Raw genomic sequence first — 20127 nt, 5'->3', positions numbered from 1 at the left:
TCAAAGTCTCTGAAGGGCTGGGCTGCGTTTGCAGAATTAATAAAAGCCTGTCCCTCAAATTATACTTTCTTGAGTCTTTATTTATTTATTTATTTATCTATCTATAATTTTTTTTTTTTTCAGAAATTCATGCTTCTTCATCCCCCACAGAAGGTAACTTTTTTTTTAAAAACATGATTTTTTTTCCTTATGATTTCTTTCTTTTTTTTTAATTTGCTCCTGCTCCTACCTCCAGCCGCCTGGCGTTTCCGTTTCACAGCGATCACCCTTTTTTTGCGTAGCGGCTTTTTTCTCTGGACTCGGAGTGTTGCTCGAACTCAAACGCCACAGCTCTCTGGCTAATGTTAATTCAGCAGAATGAATTGCATGCCAGCGCTTTGTGGTTTTCCCCAGATACTTAACGGAAAAACTGACAACAATATGAGATTTCGAAACTATATATATATATATATATTTATTTATGTGGATTTTTTTTTTTTTTTTTTTTTTGTGTGTTAATTCTGTGTAGTTCTGCCTGGGAGTGTTCGAAATATGATTCTGCAGTTTGAAAACACCCACCAGTACGACTCACCCGACTCGCCCGACCTGAACGCCCAACGTCTGTCCACTGGGAGCCTGACTGAACACTTGCTGGAGAGTGACAGGTAGGGGATACGACAGCATTGAATCCATTGTAAAGCACAGAGAGGTGTGGTAAAGCATAGGGAAGCATTGTAAAGCACAGAGGTCTGGTAAAGCATAGGGAAGCATTGTAAAGCACAGAGAGGTGTGGTAAAGCATAGGGAAGCATTGTAAAGCACACGGAGGTGTGGTAAAGCATAGGGAAGCATTGTAAAGCACAGAGAGGTCTGGTAAAGCATAGGGAAGCATTGTAAAGCACAGAGAGGTGTGGTAAAGCATAGGGAAGCATTGTAAAGCACAGAGAGGTGTGTAGATTGTGCGGAGGGAGGGGTGGCTTGTTTAACACGTTGTGCTCCTCAGGGCTCCTGGCTCAGTGAAGCTGGCTCGCTCCGAGTCTCTGAAGACCCAGGGCGAGCTCCGAAAGCCCCGCGTGGAGGCGGTGCCTCGGTCCCGCAGCGACGTCGACATGGAGGACGCAGCAGAGGAGAGGGAGAGGGAGGGGGAGGGGCCCCGGCTGCACCAATCAGCTTCCTCCTCGGCCTCCAGCCTCTCAGCCAGGTGAGGACGCAGAGACCCGGGTCAGGCACAGGTACTGTTCCAGACCTTGCAGTGACGATTACAAGGCTGTTTTAATTTCAGTGGGTTACAGTGATGCTGCAGGAATCAGAATTACTTTGACAGCAGTTTTTTTTAATTTTTTTCAATGTCGATTTCGAGTTCAAAGCTGAAATGATGCCAGATCCCTTTTTGGAACCACCAAGGAGCTAAGAGGCAGGGCGGAGATCAGTTTTGGGTCAATCGATTTGATTTTTTTTTTGCAGGTCTATGGAAAACGCTACCCCACCTTACACGCCAAAATCTCGACGCAGGTGAGAGAGGAGACTCGGAGGACTCTGTCTGTCTGTCTATCAATCAATCAATCTATTGGTTATATAGCACCTGTCATCCTATTTATCGATCGATCTGTGTTTTATAGCGCCTTTCGTGACAAATCATCTGGAAGCACTGTGCAGATAAAGTAACGACAGAAATTCAAAACCGTACAAAACCAGTCACAGATGAGCCGACAAATACAAACAAGTCAAATATATATATATATATATATATATTTCCGGTCAAGAGTCCAGAGCCCTGACCACTACTCCACACTGCTGCCCACAATTACACCAGGGATCGCTTGTTAGCTCAGCTTAATCGTTTTCAGTTCTTCATTTGTCCTGTGAGAAAAAGCTATCGAGTGTTTCAGTAATGTGTATCGGAGCGAGCAGAAATTCTAGCTCTACACCCGTGTGGAAACGTCTCCGCACACCTCCAGACGCGTCATCTATATCCTTTATATACCCGTCTGCATGAAAACACCTCCGGGGGTGAGGATTTCAATCTCCGCTCAGTAATCAGCGATATAGAAACAGGCGCTCGTGTGTGAAAATCTGAGACCGCTTTGTGATTTAATCAGACGTCTCAAACAGCTTTTAAAAAGTCTCAGGCGCTGTCTCCTATTTGTCAAACCAGTGATTCTAACTTTTTAATTTTCTCTGCTTTTAGAAGTATGGACTCCCCAAATTCTATGTACCCCGAAAATCTGCTCCCCAATCTGTCGGAGGACGACCCCGAATCTCAGAACTGGCAGGAGACGGTGGGGCGGGACCTCCTGTCAACGCTTGAGCCCAGGGAGATTGAGAGACAGGCCGTCATTTACGGTAGCTATTATTATTATTATTATTATTATTATTATTTATTTCTTAGCAGACGCCCTTATCCAGGGCGACATACAATTGTTACAAGATATCACATTATTTTTTACATACAATTACCCATTTATACAGTTGGGTTTTTACTGGAGCAATCTAGGTAAAGTACCTTGCTCAAGGGTACAGCAGCAGTGTCCCCCACCTGGGATTGAACCCACGACCCTTCGGTCAGGAGTCCAGAGCCCTAACCGCTACTCCACACTGCTGCCCTTAATTTTGAGTATTGAGATCGCTGCCTGATTTTCACTTTTTTAGGTTTTTCAAGAAGGTGTAAATTTCAACAGTGCTATTGAAATGTCTTTTGTGAACGCCAAGAGCGTTGCTGTGAAACCACAGCGCTGCTAAAAATAAACTTTGACGCACATTAAGAGGTTGATGTAGGCAATCGCAGTGACAGGCGTTATCTGTGTTTGTTCCTGAGTGTTTTAAAGCTGTGTGGATAATGTTTACGATTAACAAAATGGTTCAAAGTGCCCAATGCAGTTAAAAAAAAAAAAACAACTTGATAAGCCTCGTCCTTTTGTTTTTGTTTAAGTTTGTTGTTAATTAAAAAAAAAAAATTTAAAAAAATTGTTCCAGTAGCTCTTGCATTCCCTGCGTTTTGGGCTGTTGTAAAATACGACCCATAATGCATCACCAGCTACAGCTCTGGCCAAAAGTGTTGCATCAACACCCTATAGAATGAACTCGTTGTGCTTCATAGAGTCCAATGAAAGCTGCTGAATAATGTTCCCTTGTTAACATATTGAATTCCACCCCCTCTATATAGAATGAACTCCCTCAGCTTCATAGAGTGGAATGAAAGCTGCTGAATAATGTTCCCTTGTTAACATATTGAATTCCACCCCCTCTATATAGAATGAACTCCCTCAGCTTCATAGAGTCCAATGAAAGCTGCTGAATAATGTTCCCTTGTTAACATATTGAATTCCACCCCCTCTATATAGAATGAACTCCCTCAGCTTCATAGAGTCCAATGAAAGCTGTTGAATAATGTTCCCTTGTTAACATATTGAATTCCACCCCCTCTATATAGAATGAACTCCCTCAGCTTCATAGAGTCCAATGAAAGCTGCTGAATAATGTTCCCTTGTTAACATATTGAATTCCACCCCCTCTATATAGAATGAACTCCCTCAGCTTCATAGAGTCCAATGAAAGCTGCTGAATAATGTTCCCTTGTTAACATATTGAATTCCACCCCCTCTATATAGAATGAACTCCCTCAGCTTCATAGAGTCCAATGAAAGCTGTTGAATAATGTTCCCTTGTTAACATATTGAATTCCACCCCCTCTATATAGAATGAACTCCCTCAGCTTCATAGAGTCCAATGAAAGCTGCTGAATAATGTTCCCTTGTTAACATATTGAATTCCACACCCAGGGCTCTGTAGTTTTCCATCTAAAGAATATGACATCATGAAATACTCCTGTACTACTATTATGGCTTCCGGTGTAGACTTATATTTATAATTTTGCAGCTTCTCTTTTGATTTGCACGATCTTAAATATCTAAATTTATGTTTCATGTAGTTTTTTATATTTTTTTCTCAGTCCTAAAATTCTAGGTGATGCAAAACCTTTGAGTTTTGAGAACCCGGTCGCCCCGAATTTTCAAACCTTTCAGATGCAGCGTTTATAATATTCTTAACGTCCTGTTAAACATTATTTTTTTTTATTTTTTATTTTTTTCAGAACTGTTCACGACTGAGTCGTCTCATCTTCGGACGCTACGGGTTTTAGACCAAGTGTTTTATCAGAAGATGAAAACGGTTTTAAACTCGGAGGAGCTGAATTGCATATTCCCCAGCTTGCCGGCAGTCATCGAAGTACACGGTAAGACGATGGTTCTTTCCCAGAGGGGATCCGGTTTCGCGTGATCCGAGATTCTGGGGTGGAAGGACAGCATGATCCCGGTTAGAACCGAGGAAACGGGTGGGAAGGGGGAGGGATATTCAAACACTGAGGTCAGTCGGCTCTCGCTCGTGAATTCTCTTCATGCTGTGATGAGGCTCCAGCGGCTGTGGCTGAAGGATCGGGAGAGGCGCTGGCTTAACGGTTAGAGCTGAGGGACTAGGAGGGAGGGAAGGAAGTGCTACTCCAGTGGCTATCTACACTTCACCCATTTGTGATTTGATGCAGTAACTTTTTTTTTTTTTTTTTGGGTTAACAAAATCAGACTGACAATGTGGGCAGCAGTGTGGAGTAGCGGTTAGGGCTCTGGACTCTTGACCGGAGGGTCGTGGGTTCAATCCCAGGTGGGGGGACACTGCTGCTGTACCCTTGAGCAAGGTACTTTACCTAGATTGCTCCAGTAAAAACCCAACTGTATAAATGGATAATTGTATGTAAAAAATAATGTGACATCTTGTAACAATTGTAAGTCGCCCTGGATAAGGGCGTCTGCTAAGAAATAAATAATAATAATGAGGTTTCAAAGAGAAAATTGAAGGCAATTTTTTTAATAAATTGCAAAAGTAGGCTGTTCCTCAAACCAGGACGAGGGTGCTTGATGGGTTCGGGGGGGAGGATATGCTGTTAGTTTTTGCTGTTCACATGTGTGTGTTTTTGGTTTCTGTTCCCTGACAGCCTCCCTGTGTGATTCCATGAAGAGACTCCGAGATTCATCTTTTGTAAACGCCATTGGCGACATCATGCTTGCAAGGGTAAAAAAAAAAAAAATTAAAACTATAAAACGTTTTCGCCAGTAATGGTGAAGTCCATGTGGAAAAAACGACATGAACATAGTTTTTAGATCTTTTATTTAACATCATGTAATCAAAAGAAACTGCAAAATGATATCGCGTAAAAGTCTATACTGGAATCAATGACAGCAGTACAGTTTTACCATTAAGTATATGGGGGGAAAACTGCAACGCGCTGGGTGTGGAATTCAATATGTTAACAAGGGAACATTATTCAGCAGCTTTCACTGGACTCTATGAAGCTGAGGGAGTTCATTCTATATAGAGGGGGTGGAATTCAATATGTTAACAAGGGAACATTATTCAGCAGCTTTCATTGGACTCTATGAAGCTGAGGGAGTTCATTCTATATAGAGGGGGTGGAATTCAATATGTTAACAAGGGAACATTATTCAGCAGCTTTCATTGGACTCTATGAAGCTGAGGGAGTTCATTCTATATAGAGGGGGTGGAATTCAATATGTTAACAAGGGAACATTATTCAGCAGCTTTCATTGGACTCTATGAAGCTGAGGGAGTTGGTTTTCTGTATAGAGGGTGATGGTGTGAAGGCGGGGTCTCCTCCAGATTGATAGTCGCTGTTTCCGTGTTTCCGTGTCGCAGTTTGAAGGTTCGGCCGGAGAGGATTTCCAGGAGATCGTGTCTCAGTTCTGCAGCCATCAAGCCCTGGCCCTGGAGCTGATCAAAAACAAGCAGAGGAAAGAACCGCGATTCCAGCAGCTAATACAGGTGAGAGAGAGAGCAGCATTCACACAGCAGCTAATACAGGAGAGAGAGAGAGAGAGAGCAGCATTCACACAGCAGCTAATACAGGAGAGAGAGAGCAGCATTCACACAGCAGCTAATACAGGAGAGAGAGAGAGCAGCATTCACACAGCAGCTAATACAGGACAGAGAGAGAGAGAGAGAGCAGCATTCACACAGCAGCTAATACAGGAGAGAGAGAGCAGCATTCACACAGCAGCTAATACAGGAGAGAGAGAGAGCAGCATTCACACAGCAGCTAATACAGGAGAGAGAGAGCAGCATTCACACAGCAGCTAATACAGGAGAGAGAGAGAGCAGCATTCACACAGCAGCTAATACAGGAGAGAGAGAGAGAGCAGCATTCACACAGCAGCTAATACAGGAGAGAGAGAGAGCAGCATTCACACAGCAGCTAATACAGGAGAGAGAGAGCAGCATTCACACAGCAGCTAATACAGGAGAGAGCAGCATTCACACAGCAGCTAATACAGGAGAGAGAGAGAGAGAGAGCAGCATTCACACAGCAGCTAATACAGGTGAGAGAGAGGGAGCAGCATTCACACAGCAGCTAATACAGGAGAGAGAGAGAGCAGCATTCACACAGCAGCTAATACAGGACAGAGAGAGAGAGCAGCATTCACACAGCAGCTAATACAGGAGAGAGAGAGAGCAGCATTCACACAGCAGCTAATACAGGAGAGAGAGAGCAGCATTCACACAGCAGCTAATACAGGAGAGAGAGCAGCATTCACACAGCAGCTAATACAGGAGAGAGAGAGAGAGAGAGCAGCATTCACACAGCAGCTAATACAGGTGAGAGAGGGAGCAGCATTCACACAGCAGCTAATACAGGAGAGAGAGAGAGCAGCATTCACACAGCAGCTAATACAGGAGAGAGAGAGCAGCATTCACACAGCAGCTAATACAGGAGAGAGAGCAGCATTCACACAGCAGCTAATACAGGAGAGAGAGAGAGAGAGAGCAGCATTCACACAGCAGCTAATACAGGTGAGAGAGAGGGAGCAGCATTCACACAGCAGCTAATACAGGAGAGAGAGAGAGCAGCATTCACACAGCAGCTAATACAGGAGAGAGAGAGCAGCATTCACACAGCAGCTAATACAGGAGAGAGAGCAGCATTCACACAGCAGCTAATACAGGAGAGAGAGAGAGAGAGATCAGCATTCACACAGCAGCTAATACAGGAGAGAGAGAGAGCAGCATTCACACAGCAGCTAATACAGGACAGAGAGAGAGAGAGAGAGCAGCATTCACACAGCAGCTAATACAGGAGAGAGAGAGCAGCATTCACACAGCAGCTAATACAGGAGAGAGAGAGAGCAGCATTCACACAGCAGCTAATACAGGAGAGAGAGCAGCATTCACACAGCAGCTAATACAGGAGAGAGAGAGAGCAGCATTCACACAGCAGCTAATACAGGAGAGAGAGAGAGAGCAGCATTCACACAGCAGCTAATACAGGAGAGAGAGAGAGCAGCATTCACACAGCAGCTAATACAGGAGAGAGAGAGCAGCATTCACACAGCAGCTAATACAGGAGAGAGAGCAGCATTCACACAGCAGCTAATACAGGAGAGAGAGAGAGCAGCATTCACACAGCAGCTAATACAGGTGAGAGAGAGGGAGCAGCATTCACACAGCAGCTAATACAGGAGAGAGAGAGAGCAGCATTCACACAGCAGCTAATACAGGACAGAGAGAGAGAGCAGCATTCACACAGCAGCTAATACAGGAGAGAGAGAGAGCAGCATTCACACAGCAGCTAATACAGGAGAGAGAGAGCAGCATTCACACAGCAGCTAATACAGGAGAGAGAGCAGCATTCACACAGCAGCTAATACAGGAGAGAGAGAGAGAGAGAGCAGCATTCACACAGCAGCTAATACAGGTGAGAGAGAGGGAGCAGCATTCACACAGCAGCTAATACAGGAGAGAGAGAGCAGCATTCACACAGCAGCTAATACAGGAGAGAGAGCAGCATTCACACAGCAGCTAATACAGGAGAGAGAGAGAGAGAGCAGCATTCACACAGCAGCTAATACAGGTGAGAGAGAGGGAGCAGCATTCACACAGCAGCTAATACAGGAGAGAGAGAGAGCAGCATTCACACAGCAGCTAATACAGGAGAGAGAGAGAGAGAGATCAGCATTCACACAGCAGCTACTACAGGAGAGAGAGAGGGAGCAGCATTCACACAGCAGCTAATACAGGTGAGAGAGAGAGACTCACACACAGAGTTGAATACAGTTATATTCGGTCTGGGTCGATTTATTTAATTTTTTTTTCCTGTTTTTTTCAATTTCCAATTCCTTCGAAGGAACGACGCTGTAAAAATATATAATAAATAACGACGGCAACTGAAACCAACGTATTTGTAAGATGCGCAAAGTGTTTGAAATGTGAAGTTGGTTCTGGTCCTGTGTTTTTTTTTTTTTTTTTTAATTGACTGTTATTTTTGTTTTGTTTTGTCTTGGCAGGAGTGTGAAGCTAACCCGCAGTGCCGGCGATTACAGCTGAAAGATCTGCTGGTCTCTGAAATGCAGCGGCTGACCAAGTACCCGTTGCTGCTGGGGAACATCATCAAATACACGGACAGTGAGTTTGTTCTCGTTATTCTTCTCCGTCACGCTGCTGCGTTGCTAATCGCCGCTGCTCTCTCTTCCTTTTAAAAATGTCACAGATCAGGTTGATTTGTTTGTTGGAAGCCAAATATATATATATTTTTAACGTTGTTTTAGTATCGGAAAGCATCGTGAAAGCTAACGGAGCAGGGCAGCAGTGTGGAGTAGCGGTCAGGGCTCTGGACTCTTGACCGGAGGGTCGTGGGTTCAATCCCAGGTGGGGGGGACACTGCTGCTGTACCCTTGAGCAAGGTACTTTACCTAGATTGCTCCAGTCAAAACCTAACTGTATTAAATGGGGGAAAACTACAAAGCGCTGGGTGTGGAATTCAATATGTTAACAAGGGGACATTATTCAGCAGCTTTCATTGGACTCTGTGAAGCTGAGGGAGTTCATTCTATATAGAGGGGGTGGAATTCAATATGTTAACAAGGGAACATTATTCAGCAGCTTTCATTGGACTCTGTGAAGCTGAGGGAGTTCATTCTATATAGAGGGGGTGGAATTCAATATGTTAACAAGGGAACATTATTCAGCAGCTTTCATTGGACTCTATGAAGCTGAGGGAGTTCATTCTATATAGAGGGGGTGGAATTCAATATGTTAACAAGGGAACATTATTCAGCAGCTTTCACTGGACTCTGTCTGTTGTGAGCAGTGCAGCGCGGCTGTAGCGCAGCGTGTGAGTAACTGTGATCTCTCCTGTGTGTCAGGTTTGAACCCGGATCTTCCTCTGCTGAAGCGTGCTCAGCACTGCTGCCGCGGGATCCTGAAGGTCGTCAACCAGGCGGTCAAGGAGACAGAGAACAGACACAGGCTGGACCAATACCAGCGCAAGCTGGACCTCACGCCCCTGGAGAGGACGACCAATCCCGTCGCAGCGCAGTTCAAGGTCTGTCTGTCTGTCTCTCTCTCTTTCTCTGTGTGTGTCTCTCTCTCTCTCTCTCTCTCTGTGTCTCTGTCTGTGTGTGTCTTTCTTTCTGTCTCTCTCTCACATTCTCTCACACATTCTCTTTCTGTCTTTCTCTCCTCTCTGTGTGTCTCTCACTGTGTTTCCTGTGTCTCTCTCTCTCCTCTCTCTCTGTCTCCCTCTGTCTCACACACATATTCTCTCTCTCTCTCTCTCTCTCTCTCTCTCTCTCTCTCATCTCTCCTCTCTTTTCTGTCTCTCTCTCTCTCATCTCTCTCTCCCTCCTCTCTCTCCCCTCTCCTCTCTCCCCTCTCTCCCCTCTCTCTTCTATCTCTCTCTCTCCTCTCTCTCTCCCTGCTCCTCTCTCTCTCTCTCTTTCTCTCTCTCTCTCCCTGCTCCCCCCTCTCCCTCTCTCTCTCCCTCTCTCTCTCATCTCTCTCTCTCTCTCTCTTTTCTCTCTCTCTCTCTCTCTCTGTGTGCTTGGAAGTGACACCACATACAAACAGCTCTGAATGTTTGTATGAATTTGCTGTATTAATGTGGTGCTCTGGGCAGCGTCTCTTGAAAGACGTCGGACTTCTAGTGGAAACGTTTTTGTTGTTTTTGAGTTTGTGAAGTTTCTTTCTTTTTCAGTGTTTTTGTAAATGCAGCGTTGTTTTAATGTTGTGATTAATTCTGGGTGATTTTGACTGGACGAGACTTTCTTTCAATCCAGAACCTCGACCTGACCACAAAACGAATGATCCACGAGGGTCCGCTGACGTGGAGGGTCAGCAAAGACAAGACCATCGGTACGTGTCTGTCTGTGTGTCTGTCTGTCTGTGTGTCTGTCTGTGTGTGTCTCTGTGTCTGTGTGTCTGCCTGTGTGTCTGCCTGTGTGTGTCTGCCTGTGTGTCTGTCTATCTGTGTCTCTGTCTCTGTGTCTGTCTCAGTCTGTCTGTCTGCCTGTGTGTCTGTCTGCCTGTGTGTCTGTCTGTCTCTGTCTCTGTCTGTCTGCGTGTGTGTCTGTCTGTCTGCCTGTGTGTCTGTCTCTGTCTGTCTGCGTGTCTGTCTGTCTGTCTGTCTGTCTGCCTGCCTGTCTGCCTGTCTGCCTGTGTGTCTGTCTATCTGTGTCTCTGTGTGTCTGTCTGTCTGTGTGTCTCTGTCTGCGTGTCTGTCTGTCTGCGTCTGTCTGTCTGTCTGTGTCTGCCTGTCTGTCTGTGTGGCTGTCTGTCTGCCTGCGTGTCTGTCTGTCTGTCTACCTGTTGAAATCTAACATGAAATACTGTTGTACTACTATTATGGCTTCCGGTATAGACTTTCATGCGATATCATTTCGTAGTTTCTTTGATTTACACGATGTTAACTTAAAGATCAAAATGATGTTCCTATAGGTTTTTAAAAAAATAAATAATTATTATTTCTCAATCCTAGAACTCTAGGGTGATGCAAAACTTTCGTTTACTCAATAAAGGAGTCAAATTGCTTAAAATAAAATAAAAATTTGACCGTGTGCCGACCGCGGAACGGTGTCTGTGTTTCAGAGCTCCAGGCCCTCCTGTTGGAAGATCTGCTGGTCCTGCTGCAGCGAGTGGATGACCGACTGGTCCTGCGATGTCCCACCAAGACACTGGGAGGAGGCGGCTCGGACCTCAAAATGTTCTTCAGTCCCATCGTCCGGCTGGATTCAGTGCTAGTCCGATCGGTAGCTACTGGTGAGAAGAACAGCGGTCTGTTTGTTTCAGTCCCTGAAAGAGTTCTTGGGACCCCCCTGAGGGTCTCCCCTGGTAAAGGCACGGCCGCGTGGTGTGCAGGGGGGGGGAGTCACGCAGTCAGGGGAGCGCAGGGGTCCCCGAGGGTCTCCCCTGGTAAAGGCACGGCCGCGTGGTGTGCAGGGGGGAGTCACACAGTCAGGGGAGCGCAGGGGTCCCCGAGGGTCTCCCCTGGTAAAGGCACGGCCGCGTGGTGTGCAGGGGGGAGTCACACAGTCAGGGGAGCGCAGGGGTCCCCGAGGGTCTCCCCTGGTAAAGGCACGGCCACGTGGTGTGCAGGGGGGGAGTCACACAGTCAGGGGAGCGCAGGGGTCCCCGAGGGTCTCCCCTGGTAAAGGCACGGCCGCATACATACTTTTTACTGTCTTTTTTTTTTTTGTGTGTGTTTTTGAATAGTCTAGTGTTCTACATGTCCTTGTTGGTTCGCCTGCTCTGTTTCGCAGAAGGGAATTTTAACTGGCTTTTTCTGCTGGATTAATTGTTGCAGCTTTAGTGTGTGCGTGTGTCTGTGCGCGAGCGTGTGTGTGCGTGTGTCTGTGTGCGCGAGCGTGTGTGTGCGCGAGCGTGTGTGTGCGTGTGTCTGTGTGCGCGAGCGTGTGTGTGCGCTCGCTCGCTAAACTCCTGTCCTCTCTGATTCTCAGACAAAAAGGCTTTATTTATAATCAGCACGTCAGAAAGGCAGATCTATGAACTGGTGGCTGGAACTTCATCAGAGAAAAACACGTGAGTCACAAACGATCTGTCTGTCTCTCTCTCTCTCTCTCGCTCTCTCTCTCGCTGTCTCTCTCTGTCTCTGTCTCTCTGTCTCGCTGTCTCTCTCTCTGTCTACAGTGTAGCTCACAGCCATCTCCTCCTCCTTTTTTCTTTTTATTTTTTAGTTGGAAGGACTTGCTGGAAGAAGCCGTCTCATTGGCCACGCAGTCACAAGCTCCAGCCAATCACAGGCCAGCTGCTGTAACGTGAGTTCTCGCTTCCGGTTGTCGGGTCTGTGTTCCTTGTGTTTGCGAAATTTCTCTTTGCGATTCTCTCTCTCTCTCTCTCTGTCTCTCTCCCCCTCTCTCTCTCCCCTTCTCTCTCTCCCCTTCTCTCTCTCCCCTCTCTCTCTCCCTCTCTCCCCCTCTCTCTCTCTCTCCCTCTCTCCCCCTCTCTCTCTCTGTCTCTCTCTCCCTCTCTCTCTCTGTCTCTCTCTCTCCCCCCTCTCCTCCCCCTCTCTCTCTCTCCCCCCTCTCTCTCTCTCTCTCTCTCTCTCTCTCATGCTCTCATATTCTCTCTCTCTCTCTCTCTCTCTCTCTCTCTCTCTCTGAATTCACTTTCCATTCACCCAAACGCTGCCCTGCCCAATCCTAAACTAGCAAAGCGTCTGACTTACGATGAGAACACAATAACACGTACAGGCCAGGCCGCTGGATTTCAATCTCACGAAACGGTTTCTTTTCCAGCTCGTCCAGTTTAGATCTGGAACCCGAGTCTTCGGGGACAACGGGAAGCGTGGACTACAACTCGGGTAAGAACAGAAGACCAAAAAAAAAAAAAAATGTTTGAGAACATCCGGGCTCTCGTGCCTTGTTAGCGCACCATCCTCTCTTACTGGAGGGGAGGGAAACCCCATTTACAAGCACAGAATCGAGTCTTTCTTTTAATCCCAGTGTTTCAGAGACTTCTTCAGCTGGTCGGGTGTTCCGTGCGTTTATAACACTCTGTGTGTGATTATGATTATGATTATTATGATTATTTCTTTCTTAGCAGACGCCCTTATCCAGGGCGACTTACAAGATATCACATTTTTATTTACATACAATTCCCCATTTATACAGTTGGGTTTTTATACTGGAGCAATCTAGGTAAAGTACCTTGCTCAAGGGTACAGCAGCAGTGTCCCCCACCCGGGATTGAACCCACGACCCTCCGGTCAAGAGTCCAGAGCCCTAACCGCTACTCCACACTATGGGTTAGGGATTAGGGAATTTGGGTTAGGGATTAGAGATTAGGGGTTAGGGATTAGGGGTTAGGGATTAGGGGTTAGGGGTTTGAGATTATGGGTTAGGGATTAGGGATTATGGGTTAGGGATTAGGGATTATGGGTTAGGGATTAGAGATTAGGGGTTAGGGATTAGAGATTAGGGGTTAGGGGTTAGGGATTATGGGTTAGTGATTATGGGTTAGGGATTAGGGATTATGGGGTAGGGATTAGGGTTGGTAAAGCTGCTCTAAACTGAACGGCAATGTTTATCTCTTTCGGAGCTGAATTATTTTTGTCGAGCTGAATAATAAATATACATGAGAAGAAGACAACTTTTAATAAAAAAAATAAAAAAACCATGTAACACATTTCCACACTACTCCTTCAGACTGGTCCCGCGAGGGTCATATTCATAAATCAAGTTTCTTTTACAAAAAGAAAAAATAAATTTGTAGTTATTATTATTATTATTATTATTATTATTATTATTATTATTATTATTATTATTGGAAGAATCCCTGGTCGAGCCTTCTGTTTCCATGGAAACCGAGACCGCTGAGGACACCGACGAGGTGACCACTCCCACGCCTCCAGCTGACCAATCGGCGGGCGGTATCGATGACGTCACGGAAGCCCCGCCCCCCTGCTTCGCGGGAGGGATTGCAGACGCTGCTCTGCAGGACGGTGAGTCTCTCACGTGAGACAGCGTGACGGGAGCGATTACTGCAGAGTCTGCAAACGACAAACCACGCGATCCACCCCCCAACCCCCCCCCGCGGGGCGCTGCGGCTGATAAATAACTCCAGATCACCTCATTCATTCATTCATAACATCCTGACAACAGCTTCCTTTTTTTTTTTTTTACATTCAGAACTTTTAAAAGTCTGTTTTCAAAGCTCTCCTCTCAAGTTTGACGTTTTGAAATCTAACATGAAGTTTTGCTGTGCTGCTGTGTGTGGCTTCCGGTGGACTCTCTTTTTTTCTGGGATATCATTGTGTAGTTTCTTTGATTTACATGATGTTAAATAAAATGTCTAAATTATGTGGTTTTTATATATAGATAGACAGCTATCTATCTATCTGTCCGTGTGTGTGTGTGTGTGTGTGTGTGTGTGTGTGTGTGTGTGTGTGTGTGTGTGTGTGTGTGTATATATTTATATATATAGATAGATAGATATCTGTGTGTGTGTCTGTATATAGAGAGAGAGAGATCCATTTGTATGTGTGTTTATATATATAGATAGATATCTCTCTGTTTGTATATATATAGATAGATATCTGTCTGTGTGTGTGTGTATTTATATATAGAGCTATGTAGATATCTATCTGTGTGTGTGTATATAGATAGATATCTGTGTGTGTGTCTGTATATAGAGAGAGATATATCCATTTGTGTGTGTATGTGTGTTTATATATAGAGATAGATAGATATCTGTCTGTGTGTATATAGATAGATATCTGTGTGTGTATGTGTATATAGAGAGATATCCATTTGTGTGTGTATGTGTGTTTATATAGATAGATAGATATCTATCTGTGTGTGTGTATAGAGAGATCCATCTGTGTGTGTGTGTATAGATATCTATATGTGTGTGTATATATAGAGAGAGATATCCATTTGTGTCTGTGTTTATATATATATAGAGAGATAGATAGATATCTATCTGTGTGTGTGTCTGTATATAGAAAGAGAGATATCCATTTGTGTGTGTGTTTATATATATATATATAGATGGATATCTGTGTGTGTGTGTGTTTATATATAGAGATAGATAGATATCTGTCTGTGTGTGTGTGTGTATATAGATATCTATCTGTGTGTGTGTGTGTATATAGATAGATATCTATCTGTGTGTGTGTGTGTATATAGATATCTATCTGTGTGTGTGTGTGTGTATAGATAGATATCTATCTGTGTGTGTGTGTGTATATAGATATCTATCTGTGTGTGTGTGTGTATAGATAGATATCTATCTGTGTGTGTGTGTGTATAGATAGATATCTATCTGTGTGTGTGTGTGTGTATATAGATAGATATCTATCTGTGTGTGTGTGTGTATATAGATATCTATCTGTGTGTGTGTGTGTATAGATAGATATCTATCTGTGTGTGTGTGTGTATATAGATATCTATCTGTGTGTGTGTGTGTATATAGATATCTATCTGTGTGTGTGTGTGTATAGATAGATATCTATCTGTGTGTGTGTGTGTGTGTATATAATTATTATAATTATTTTTTTTTTTTTAAATGATGTCTCAATCATAATTTTCTTGATGCTGCACAGCTTTCAGGCGTAGCTGGACAGCTTGCTGAATCACACGCGTTTCTTTTTTATTTTTAATTATTTTTTTTTCTCTTCAGTCGAGAATCTTCGCAAGTTGATTTTCAAGAACGTCCGCCTCGACTCTCTGGACACGCCCCCCGCCGACGGAACGGCCAATGAGATTCCAGGAGGGGCTTGCTCCGCCTCTCCAGTCCCGACCCAGGGGCGTGAGCAAGAAGCTGGAAACCACGCCCCCAATCCCCGAGGGAGCCAATCAGAGCCCGGCGCGAGCTTCAGGGTGGTTCGGAAAGGTGTGAATGTTTTTGTTCTCTCCAGCGGGGGGCGCTGTCGGAAATCGCATAATAACAGTGAAGCTGAGTCACGTGACTCTTCCGCACCGCTGTCTGATTCAGCCAGTCAGTCCTCTTGATGAGATGAAAAGAGAACGAGGAGCTTCTTCCAGTACCAGATACTTCTTTAGGAAGGGTTCAAATGAAATGCTGACGAAGACGACAGAGACAGAGAGCGCATCTACACGACTGTGGAGAGACACAAACGAAGCCACTGACACACACACACAGAGAGAGAGAGACAGAGACAAACACACACACCCACACACACATAGACAGAGAGAGAGACAGACAAACACACACACCCACACACACACATAGACAGAGAGAGACAGAAACACACACAGAGACAAACACACACACCCACACACACTTATAGACAGAGAGAGACAGAAACACACACAGAGACAAACACACACACCCACACACACTTATAGACAGAGAGAGACAGAAACACACACACACACACTTATAGACAGAGAGAGACAGAAACACACACACACATAGACAGAGAGAGACAGAAACACACACACACACACTTATAGACAGAGAGAGACAGAAACACACACACACACACACAGAGACAAACACACACACACACTTATAGACAGAGAGAGACAGAAACACACACACATATAGACAGAGAGACGCAGACGGAGAGAGACAGACAGAAACACACACCTATAGACAGAAACACAGAGAGAGAGAGACACACACCTCAGTAAAGCATTCTGACAAGACTGAGCAGAAAGACACTTTGTGGAAGATCCTTGTAGAAATGAGAAATGCACGACCTGTTGATTACATGTGTTATTACGATTCTTGTTTAAGAAAATCGCTATTTCAATGGCTTTTTTCAGGAACCTTCTGATTCAGGACTACAGCACTGCTTGACGATGCAATTAAACCTGCCGCTGTGTGTCTGTCTGTGATAACAAATAACACCAGCTTTACAGCAGCTTCCTTGCATGTGCTTCAAGGTGAATTTCCTGGTGTGTGGTTTTAACTCTGTACTCTCTCTCTCCCCCCTCTCTCTCTCCCTCCCCCCTCTCTCTCTCCCTCCCCCTCTCTCTCTCTCCCTCCCCCCTCTCTCTCTCCCTCCCCCCTCTCTCTCCCTCCCCCCTCTCTCTCCCTCCCCTCTCTCTCTCTCTCTCTCTCCCCCCCCTCTCTCTCCCCCCCCTCTCTCTCTCTCTCTCCCCCTCTCTCTCTCTCTCTCTCCCTTCCCCCCTCTCCCTCCCCCCTCTCTCCCTCCCTCCTCTCTCCCTCCCTCCCCCCTCTCTCCCTCCCCCCTCTCTCCCTCCCCCCCCTCTCTCCCCCCCCCTCTCTCCCTCCCCCCTCCTCTCCCTCTCCCCTCTCTCCCCCCCCTCTCTCCCTCCCCCCTCTCTCTCTCCCTCCCCCCTCTCTCTCCTCTCTCTCTCTCTCTCGCCCTCCCCCCCTCTCTTTCTCTCTCTCCCTCCCCCCTCTCTCTCTCCCTCCCCCCCTCTCCCTCCTCCCCCCCTCTCCCTCCCACCCTCTCTTCCCTCCCCCCTCTCTCCTCCCTCTCCCTCCCCCTCCCTCCCTCTCCCTCCCCCCCTCTCTCTCCCTCCCCCCCCCTCTCTCCCTCCCCCCCCCTCTCTCCCTCCCCCCCTCTCTCCCTCCCCCCTCCTCTCCCTCCCCCCTCTCTCCCCCCCCTCTCTCCCTCCCCCCCCTCTCTCTCCCCCCCTCTCTCTCTCCCTCCCCCCCTCTCTCTCCCTCCCCCCCTCTCTCTCCCTCCCCCCCCTCTCTCTCCCTCCCCCCTCTCTCTCTCCCTCCCCCTCTCTCTCTCTCCTCTCTCTCTCTCTCCTCTCTCTCTCTCTCGCCCTCCCCCCTCTCTCTCTCCCTCCCCCCCTCTCTCTCTCTCCCTCCCCCCCTCTCCCTCCTCCCACCCTCTCTTCCCTCCCCCCTCTCTCTCCCCCCTCTCTCTCCCCCTCCCTCCCTCTCCCTCCCTCCCTCTCCCTCCCCCTCCCCCTCTCTCTCTCCCTCCCCCTCTCTCTCCCTCCCCCCTCTCTTTCTCTCTCTCTCTCTCTCCCTCTCCTCCTCTCTCTTTTGCACACACTTTCCCTCTCTCTGTTTCTCTCTCTTCTCTGCACAGCTGAGGGGGCGGGCACTTCTTCTTTCACTGATGATGTCACCCTTGACTCCAGCCGATCTGGTGGCTGTTCACAGACAGACGAGCTGAAGGGGGGAGGAGTCAGTCGAGATGGTAACTGAGATATCAGACAGTTGATTTTTTTTTTGATTTTTTTTTCCAACCGTTCTCCCGGATTTTCGTGAAATGTTTGAGTAGAATAGCGGTTTTTTTGGGTTTTTTTTAATCACTTAAAAATAAATCCAGCTAACGTTTGCCTGATTGAGGCGCTGCCTGTCACGCTGCGTTCAGGAACCTGGCAGCCAGTTTAGTCTGCTTCCTTCCTGTGAAAACGACTGAACACACGACTGCGCAGAGCTGCGTGGAACAGGGGAAAAATAACACCATCAATTTGTGTGAACCTAAAGCCGAGGAAACTCCAAGCCACTTTCTTTCAGGCACAGCGGTGGCTTGAAATCTGGTTCCAGGGGACCCCAGTCCGACGGGAGACCTAGTTTGAGGTTTGCTGTATCAAACCCCGAGTCTCCCTGCCTGGTGCGCAGCGCAGTGACCCCCGAAACCTCGTCTCCTGAAACCAGGTTCCAAGCCACTCAAAGCAGCTTCCCCTCTTGCTTTCCTCGATCCGACAATGAAACGAAAGCATCGATTTGAAAGAGATCGTCCCGGGGATATCAGATCGGCGACTGACGGACGTTTGATTTGCCAGGAAACACGTTTTATCTGGCGATGCAGACAGAACCTGCGGAGTCCTGCACAGAAGAACCCCCCACACGCGACACGCACGCCGCGTCAGCCCGGGGGGAAGGCGGGTTCATCGGGGAAGCGAGGACAAGCCAATGGGAGCGCGGGACGCAGAGTCACGTGATCCGAAATGCGGACGCCGTCTTTGTGGCCATTGAGAAACTGGCCGTCAAACTGCATAAGCTGAGGGTAAGAAACTTCACTAATTAAGTGGGGAGAGTTTTTTTTTGTACAGTGAGCGTTGATGCGTTATTATTATTATTATTATTATTATTATTATTATTATTATTTATTTCTTAGCAGACGCCCTTATCCAGGGCGACTTACAATCATAAGCAAATACATTTCAAGTGTTACAATACAAGTAATACAATAAGAGCAAGAAATACAATAACTTTTGTTCAAGTGTGACAAACCACAATTCAATAATACAGCAGATAATAGTGATAGTTACATCAGGATATGATTAAATACAAAGTACTACAGGTTAAACACTTGGCAGATTACAGTATTCTGAAGTACAGGATTAAATGCAGTAAAATAGGGGGCAGATAAGAGCAAAATAAAGCATATTTAATGAAGGGTGATAGTGTCCCAGGATACAAACAGAGGAGTTCTACAGGTGCTCTTTGAAGAGGTGAGTCTTAAGGAGGCGCCGGAATGTGGTCAGGGACTGGGCAGTCCTGACATCTGTAGGAAGGTCATTCCACCACTGCGGGGGCGAGGGTGGAGAAGGAGCGGGCTCTGGAGGCAGGGGAGCGTAGCGGAGGTAGAGCCAGTCTTCTAGTGCAGGCGGAGCGGAGAGGTCGAGTGGGGGTGTAGGGAGAGATGAGGGTCTGGAGGTAGCTGGGTGCAGTCTGGTCAAGGCATCTGTAGGCGAGTACAAGAGTCTAATTATTATAAGCCTTTAAATTAAACGAGAATGGAACACCACCCCGAACGTTAATTTAGCTGTACCTAGCTGTCGTTCTAAGACCTTTTTTTATGATAATAAAATGTTTTTCTTTCATTATTTTCTTCAAAAATAAATAAATAAATAAAATTAATGTATTTTTTTTTCATCTCAATAGTAGGTCTGATTATTATTATTATTATTATTATTATTATTATTATTATTATTATTTAATGACCCTTGCAGCTGCCGCCAAACGTTTTGCATCAGCTAGAATTTTAGGATTGAGACATGAAACCGTACGAACATAATTTTAGATATTTTATTTAACCTCGTTATGTAATTAAAGAAACTGCATTTCATGTTATTATTATTATTATTATTATTTGTTTATTTAGCAGACGCCTTTATCCGACTTACAGAGACTAGGGTGTGTGAACTATGCATCAGCTGCAGAGTCACTTACAACTACGTCTCACCCGAAAGACAGAGCACAAGGAGGTGAAGTGACTCGCTCAGGGTCACACAGTGAGTCAGTGGCTGAGGTGGGATTTGAACCCGGGACCTCCTGGTTACAAGCCCTTTTCTTTAACCACTGGACCACACAGCCTCCTATATTAGATTCAATGTGTCAGGTTTTTCTATGGAAAAACTACAAAGCGCTGGCGTGTGATTCAATATGA

At 46.1% G+C, this 20127-nt stretch overlaps 1 protein-coding gene across 13 annotated transcripts in view; it reads left to right on the top strand.

Moving 5' to 3' along the window:
• LOC117410061 (rho guanine nucleotide exchange factor 11) overlaps positions 1–20127 on the top strand; it is a 43063-nt gene that overhangs the window by 19794 nt on the left and 3142 nt on the right. For 6 of the 13 annotated variants that reach the window (XM_059021627.1, XM_059021626.1, XM_059021623.1 and 3 more), the window contains 19 exons: positions 124–153; positions 509–644; positions 982–1179; positions 1443–1490; positions 2167–2321; positions 4069–4209; positions 4963–5039; positions 5682–5807; positions 8324–8441; positions 9182–9360; positions 10094–10169; positions 10902–11072; positions 11771–11852; positions 12008–12088; positions 12569–12633; positions 13600–13773; positions 15453–15665; positions 17815–17925; positions 18518–18741. In XM_059021627.1, the coding sequence (XP_058877610.1) occupies positions 124–153; positions 509–644; positions 982–1179; positions 1443–1490; positions 2167–2321; positions 4069–4209; positions 4963–5039; positions 5682–5807; positions 8324–8441; positions 9182–9360; positions 10094–10169; positions 10902–11072; positions 11771–11852; positions 12008–12088; positions 12569–12633; positions 13600–13773; positions 15453–15665; positions 17815–17925; positions 18518–18741 (2405 nt within the window). The remainder of the gene's footprint in view (positions 1–123; positions 154–508; positions 645–981; positions 1180–1442; positions 1491–2166; positions 2322–4068; positions 4210–4962; positions 5040–5681; positions 5808–8323; positions 8442–9181; positions 9361–10093; positions 10170–10901; positions 11073–11770; positions 11853–12007; positions 12089–12568; positions 12634–13599; positions 13774–15452; positions 15666–17814; positions 17926–18517; positions 18742–20127) is intronic. The other 7 variants (XM_059021633.1, XM_059021629.1, XM_059021624.1 and 4 more) reach the window with 5 other exon arrangements.

This window comes from Acipenser ruthenus, unplaced genomic scaffold (assembly GCF_902713425.1).
Source record: "Acipenser ruthenus unplaced genomic scaffold, fAciRut3.2 maternal haplotype, whole genome shotgun sequence".
NCBI classification, from domain to species: Eukaryota; Metazoa; Chordata; class Actinopteri; order Acipenseriformes; family Acipenseridae; genus Acipenser; species Acipenser ruthenus.
The sequence above is the reverse complement of the archived record's forward strand: the minus strand, read 5'-3'. Positions and strand labels throughout refer to the sequence as shown.